Source organism: Physella acuta, unplaced genomic scaffold, assembly GCF_028476545.2.
Source record: "Physella acuta isolate Inbredline_101_S28 unplaced genomic scaffold, ASM2847654v3 ptg001879l, whole genome shotgun sequence".
Taxonomy (NCBI): Eukaryota; Metazoa; Mollusca; class Gastropoda; family Physidae; genus Physella; species Physella acuta.
This window is the reverse complement of record NW_026733385.1, coordinates 94,846-102,508: the sequence shown is the minus strand read 5'-3', so window position 1 is coordinate 102,508 and position 7,663 is coordinate 94,846. Positions and strand designations below refer to the sequence as shown.

General features: G+C 36.1%; 1 protein-coding gene across 2 annotated transcripts; it reads right to left on the bottom strand.

Annotated features, from left to right (window-relative positions):
• Nucleotides 1-312: 312 nt before the first annotated feature.
• LOC131931033 (mediator of RNA polymerase II transcription subunit 21) lies at nucleotides 313-6,723 on the bottom strand. 2 transcript variants are annotated; one of them, XM_059287715.1, is made up of 4 exons: nucleotides 6,627-6,723; nucleotides 3,464-3,578; nucleotides 3,247-3,347; nucleotides 313-1,415 (listed from the first exon to the last, which is right to left on the bottom strand). In XM_059287715.1, exons 1-4 carry the CDS (start codon nucleotides 6,666-6,668, stop codon nucleotides 1,236-1,238), a joined length of 438 nt encoding a protein of 145 aa, XP_059143698.1. In that variant the 5' UTR covers nucleotides 6,669-6,723; the 3' UTR covers nucleotides 313-1,235. The 2 variants fall into 2 exon arrangements, with proteins under 2 accessions (XP_059143698.1, XP_059143699.1); XM_059287716.1 differs by lacking the exon at nucleotides 6,627-6,723 and adding an exon at nucleotides 4,219-4,248.
• Between the last annotated feature and the right edge of the window lie 940 nt (nucleotides 6,724-7,663).

The following is a 7,663-nucleotide window of genomic DNA, read 5'->3' as shown; positions in this document are numbered from 1 at the left end:
TACTGAGGTACCCAAAGTACCATGCCGCCAGAGCAGCGGGTGGGGTGACCAAAGACAACAAAATAACTTTCTTTGCACTTTGATAGACTAATGTTTTTTTTTAAAAATCTACTACAGAAGTGATTGTTCTACAGTAACTAACACACACTATTGCATAGTCAATACAATAAGCAAACCTTCAAACCTCTTCCATGACTTATTGCCCCTATTTAAACAGTCTAATAATTTAATAGGTTTGTACTAAGCACATTAAAAAGCAATTTCTTCTCTTAATTATTATTAAATTAAAATTTACTAAAAAATGACACAGTGTAAAAAGAAATGTTCAAAATTTTTAATACAAATGCAGAAAAACACAAGAATAAAAAAATAATTTAATAATTTATTTAGGTTTGGCCTATCCGTAGATTTAGAATATCTACATCTAGGCTACATAAATTTAGAAGAACTGCCCAGCGTATCCTATTGAAAATTGTATTTGAACCTAATAAAATTAGCAAAACAGACGTATCGTTAAAGCTCACTTTGTTGTAAAAAAAATAAATGAACCATATGACATCACTATAAATAATGTAATTGTTTTTAACTTTTATTAAAGTGGTGTTTCTAACAATGAATATATAAAAAAATTAATTAACGTCTTCAAATGAATTTGGCTGCCTTTTCTGCAACCACAAAAGTTTAGTTCTAGTTTCTCAGTAAATAAAACCTTTTTTTTTACTATGAGTTCAAAAACTGATATCCTACTAAAACTTGTTAAAGTAACATGAAAATTGTCATGCCAAAAAAATTAAATCAGGATGGGCAAAAAAGAAAATTCAAATACCTTCAGCTTGGATAAGGTTTATTATTTTATTTACCATTTGCACCAACAATGACACAAAATGTTCTCAACTCCTTTACACCAAACCTTTCACTACCCCATTTCCTTTTGGTTTAGATAGGTGTACACACAACACTACACATCATGATGGGCACACCTACACACCGGCTGTTGTTAGATCCAACACTTAGAACCAGTTGCTTTATAAAAGCCTTGATAGACCCAACAGTTATAACCAGTTGTTTTATGTAAGTCTTGTTAGACCCAACAGTTATAACCAGTTGTTTTATGTAAGCCTTGTTAGACCCAACAGTTATAACCAGTTGTTTTATGTAAGTCTTGTTAGATCCAACAGTTATAACCAGTTGTTTTATGTAAGTCTTGTTAGATCCAACAGTTATAACCAGTTGCTTTATGAAAGCCTTGATGGACTTGAATTACTCTCCAGAGCTTGACTGAACAACTGAGATGCTGCTATCTGTGCTAAAGATTTCTGAATTTTTTGCAGTAACTCTTCTCCTTCAGCCACAATTTCTTCCAATTTTTGAGCCTCTTCTTGGTTCTCCAGCTCCAACTTTTGCAAACTGGCAACCTGAAATCAAATGAAATCACATCAGTAGTTTACATATGCAGGACACCTGAAATCACATCAGTAGTTTACATATGCAGGACACCTGAAATCAAATGAAATCAAGCATAGTGCAAGTAATAAACCTGATTGGATTGTGGCTAGCTAGATTATTGCTTGGTTAAAAAAGACTTTCCCTAACTCTGGTGTAGTCTAACAAAAGTTATATCGTCAGTTTCAAAAGGATAAAGTATAACAAAGGCATGCTGACTAGTGAAAGATGAAGTCTAACAAAGGAAGGCATGCTGACTAGTGCTAGATTAAGGCTAACAAAGGCATGCTGACTAGTGCTAGATTAAGGCTAACAAAGGCATGCTGACTAGTGCTAGATTAAGGCTAACAAAGGCATGCTGACTAGTGCTAGATAAAGTCTAACAAAGGCATTCTGACTAGTGCTAGATTAAGGCTAACAAAGGCATGCTGACTAGTGCTAGATTAAGGCTAACAAAGGCATGCTGACTAGTGCTAGATTAAGGCTAACAAAGGCATGCTGACTAGTGCTAGATTAAGGCTAACAAAGGCATGCTGACTAGTGCTAGATTAAGGCTAACAAAGACATGCTGACTAGTGCTAGATTAAGGCTAACAAAGGCATGCTGACTAGTGCTAGATAAAGTCTAACAAAGGCATGCTGACTAGTGCTAGATAAAGTCTAACAAAGGCATGCTGACTAGTGCTAGATACAGTCTAACAAAGGCATGCTGACTAGTGAAAGATAAAGTCTAACAAAGGCATGCTGACTAGTGAAAGATAAAGTATAACAAAGGCATGCTGACTAGTGAAAGATAAAGTATAACAAAGGAAGGCATGCTGACTAGTGAAAGATAAAGTCTAACAAAGGAAGGCATGCTGACTAGTGCTAGATAAAGTATAACAAAGGCATGCTGACTAGTGCTAGATTAAGTCTAACAAAGGAAGGCATGCTGACTAGTGAAAGATAAAGTCTAACAAAGGCATGCTGACTAGTGAAAGATAAAGTATAACAAAGGCATGCTGACTAGTGCTAGATAAAGTCTAACAAAGGCATGCTGACTAGTGCTAGATTAAGTCTAACAAAGGAAGGCATGCTGACTAGTGAAAGATAAAGTATAACAAAGGCATGCTGACTAGTGCTAGATAAAGTCTAACAAAGGCATGCTGACTAGTGAAAGATAAAGTATAACAAAGGCATGCTGACTAGTGCTAGATAAAGTATAACAAAGGCATGCTGACTAGTGCTAGATACAGTCTAACAAAGGCATGCTGACTAGTGAAAGATAAAGTCTAACAAAGGCATGCTGACTAGTGAAAGATAAAGTATAACAAAGGCATGCTGACTAGTGAAAGATAAAGTATAACAAAGGAAGGCATGCTGACTAGTGAAAGATAAAGTCTAACAAAGGCATGCTGACTAGTGAAAGATAAAGTCTAACAAAGGCATGCTGACTAGTGCTAGATTAAGGCTAACAAAGGCATGCTGACTAGTGAAAGATAAAGTCTAACAAAGGAAGGCATGCTGACTAGTGAAAGATAAAGTATAACAAAGGCATGCTGACTAGTGAAAGATAAAGTATAACAAAGGCATGCTGACTAGTGAAAGATAAAGTGTACAAGCACAAAACATATGTAACACAATCACCTAAATATCAGACAGACACACACAAACATTTGTAACACTACTTATGATGTGCAAGCTAGTATATTAAAGTAGGTGTTTAGTAAGAAGTTCACTAAGGTTTAGTCATGGAAGGCATGTATGAAACCTTAGTGTATAAATATAACAGCTGCAGATGACATTAACAGAATAAATAACTGACCTGCAGTTCTGTAGAAGAATCTTCACTCGGTAAGTTGTCTATGAGAACATCTATGTCCTTGGCAGTTCTTGTGATCAGTTTTGCAAACAGAGCTGCATAATCTACAATCAAGGGTAAAAATATTTTAAAAATATGTGTGGGAACAATGTGATTCTCCTAAAAAATAAATATGTGATTTTCAAAAGAAAAAAAAATGCCTTCTGGTAAAAAGAACTACCTTCTTGGGGGGGTGGTGATGATGGTTTGCATCCTGGCTTTTCAAACCCAGGAAATGGACTACTTGGTGCATACTGCTGTAGTATTCCTATACTATTGTAGAAATGTTCAGCTTGCTAGTGATTGAAATAGTAGAAATGTGAAAGACAACTCTATATTTACTTTTAAAAAGTCATCATATTAGAAAAACTAATGGCTGTTTTTTAAAAATAGCGAGCCGGCCCGCGGCATAACATACGCCGCTATTTAGTTGTTGTTTTTTCTACTTTACAGTAATTCATAATTTGTGAATTCGACAGTACCAATGCTGACACTGAAAATATTTCTTTCAAACACTATAAGTAGCTCGTTAAGGACCATAACCCCCCCCCCCCCCCCCAACGTTTAAAATCGTTTCAAACTAAATTATCTGCCCCTAATAGCCGTCACTAAACCCGACTCCACGAAGGTAAACATAGCGTGAACCACAGCTCACTAAGACCATGTAGGGGTGGGGATGGTAGGGAGATATATATATAGATACATATATATATATATATATTTATATATACAGATACATATATAGGCCTATATATTATATATATATATATATATATATATATATATATATATGGGGGGGGGGGCCGAAAAAACTTTTTGCGGGTGGCCCTTTTTTTCTAGTTCTGCCACTGGTTTTGTGTTTATTTCAAGATGTAAGTACTTCGATGTTAAATTCAAATTGGGTCTGTATACAACAAGTATTAATATTATACATACACTCATCAGAGGCATAGCAAGGGGCGGCGGACCGCACTGGGTGGAACAATTTAGGAGGTGGACATCAACTAGGCGAAAATAGCAATATATATATATATATTAAAGAAACTATCATTCCAGTTAAATAAATTATTTTTATTGAGAAAAATTGACAAATCCTGACAGGGGATGTAAGCTTCGTATGTTTGGCCTATATAAGTTAAAGTTAAGAGTCACGGTTTTATTATATTTTTATTCCTACATGTTATTTATGGCATGATTTCAATCTTCAATTCAATAGGTGTAAAAAAGAACTATCAGAAGCTAGCTTGTCCATAGAGAGGTGGGGCGTGGTGCGGCCCGCACCAGGTGACACCATGACAAAAAATAGCTAAATACATAGAATAAATATTCTCTTTGGCAGTTAAATAAATGGTTAATTAGAGAAAGTATTCTACGTACAAACTGACAATACCGACAAAGGAGGGGTGTGTGTGTGTGACACCATGACCTAGACTAAATATCTGTAGTAATAACTGTGAACACTTTAAAACTATCACCAACGGGAGGGGGGATGACACCAACTTCAAAATTTATAGGTGGATTAAAATAATGTGTGCATACATTGACATCATTTGGCGAAATCGGAGGGAGGTGTCACCAATTGCAACTATCTATATACATAATTCTCTTCTTGAATACCCTAGAAAACACCAAGCTTTAAGCGCGCCTAGCAGCCGCCTCTCTTCCTCTCTAGGCACGTCGCTAACACCCCCACCCCCACATGGTCTGGAGAGCTGTGGGTCACGCTAAATATTTACAATAGGAGAGCCGGGTTTAGTGACGGCTATTAGGGGCAGATAATTTAGTTTGAAACGATTTTAAACTTAGGGGAGGTAACTAAGAGGAGGCTGCTTTCACGGGGGGGGGGGGGGGGTGGGGGTTAGAGGAAAGGAGGGGGGGGGGGGATTGTCCTTAACGAGCAAATATTTTCAGTGGCAGCATTAGTACTGTTGAATTCACAAATTATGAATTACTGAAAAGTAGAAAATAAAACACTAAATAGCGCCGTATGATACGCCGTGGGTCGGCTCGTATATAAATATATCCACGAAACTGTCAATAACAGTATAAGGATCTTCAATTCCAAAGAGTTCAAGTTTTTTAATGTATTTTCCTTTTCCGCAGGTGCGGTTACAGTGAACGCGTCCAGCGCTGGGTGCTGAACAGCTGATTGTGTTTATGTTGGGTGTACACCACCGTGGCGGCGGACTTAGGTATCACGTGATTTAGGTCACGTGTTTGCAAGGACTCTATTCTATTGGCTGGTCCCAATAGCGGCCGAGGCTATTAGGACCCGGGTCCCAATAGCGGCCGTGGCTATTGGGACCCTGGTCCGAATAGAATAGAAATAGATTGATACAGTAAAACTCCATTTTAGCGTATTTTATTCCCCGCTTCACGTTCACCTCCAGTTGAGCGCATTTTATTATAAACACAACCGAAACACACAAAAACGTTAGGAAAACACTAATTCTACTTATTTTTTTAATGAATGTGATTTTTAATTAGAAAAGGTAAAAAACATAAAAAAGCATTAGAACTGTTCCAATTAAATATTGTGTGATCATCAGCAGGAGAAAAATCCTTACTTGGTCGTGGGTTCACCGTGAGTTCACATTGACTTTAATCATCAGCATACGTCATAGCTCGGGAAATCGCTGTTTGAAATTGTGTTGGCCTCAGTTTTGGCGTCATTGTAATTTCATAAATTTGTATTTATAGTATCATGCCTGGGAGATACTTGTAACAATACAAACTTAACCGCCTAGCAATTGTGAGTTACGTTTACATACTTCACCCATTGCCATGAAAATTCTGACACACGAACATAGATCTAGCACATTCAATATTCCAAATTTGGATTTTTCTCAAGTTTTGATAAAAGTATATATTATAATATAGATCTAGATCTATATTATCAAAATCACAAAATCTAAAACAAAGTCAGTCTCTTTTTTTTTTTCATTTTTATTCATTTGTTAAAACAAAAATACAATACAAATAAATAAATCGTGTTTTCCTAATGTCTTGGTGTGTTTCGGTTATTATAATAAAATACACTTAACTGGAGGTAAACAAGAAACGGAGAATAAATATTAGTTTATATATTAGTAATAGTATTATTAGGAGTATTAGGCTTAGGCCTACCGTACCGAATCACTACCGAATGATTTGATAGATCTAGAATCTAGATCTAGCTAGAATCTAGCTAGATGCATCCAATTTTGTAATAATAAAACACGCTAAACTGGGGGTGAACGTGAAGCGGGGAATAAATTCGCTAAAATAGAGTTTTACCAGAATCCAATCTAGGTCCACCCTCAGAATTCTCAAAACAAGACTTTTTAATTTAAAAAAAAGTGTACTTGTGTTACACAATCTTGCAACTGTGTTAGTCGGTCGGCCATATTGTCTAACCGAGCGTCTTGTGACACCGCGTTTACACTTACGACATGTATACAATAGAACACAAAACCCACCAAAAGTTATTTTTATCTGGCAAACATTTTGTTCACAGAACATGTAGGCCTATACTTCAACGTCCATACTTAAAGAGCATGTTATAGAACATTTTTTAAAACAAACCTGACCTTTGACCTGGAGCATCTGCTCTATAAGGCGCCTAGATAATTAAAAGAAACAGTAATCAAAGTAAAAAAAATAATAAAACAACGTAGATATAATGGTCACGCAGATTTTTTTTTAATTTATAGGAAAAGGTATAGCCATGGTGCCTACAATGCAGAAATAAAGTATTTAAAAGTTAGAGAACATGCAACATTTAAGAAATTTTATTGAGGTGTCAGCAACTGAGCTAGAAATAATCTTAGTTCTGTATAATAGACATTACACATCTGCTACTACCTCACTCCCATCCCGCAGTGCAATCACCCCCTTCCCTCCACACCCCAACCCCATGGTCGTCATTTCCCCATCTTGCTGTCACTTTACGATACTTTGTAACTGGAGAAAAGTTTAGCTTTCTGATGTACCTTCTCATAATTTCCTAATTAAAAAGTTAAAAATAACAACATCATTCACTACTTGGCTGGAGAGGAATGTTTTGTTGCAATCCTTTTTATTTGCATTTTTAAAAGTCATATTGGTTTAGAACTTATGCCGCTTCATTGCTTGTTTATATCCTTCAGAAAAAGCTTGTATGATTTAAATGAATAGGGCTAAACATTTTCCTTCCAAAAATGTGCATTTGCCAAGTCCATTACAAATATTGAGATCGAGTTATAACTATACTCACTACTGAGACTCTGTTTTAAACCTAATCAATTAGTCTACCACTTGTTATCTGCCTGTTTTTATAGTCGGCACTATAGTGTGATTAAACAAGCACTTCTGATAGGCCTATAGATTTATTTCTCTATCAGTCAGACACTGAAAATATGTG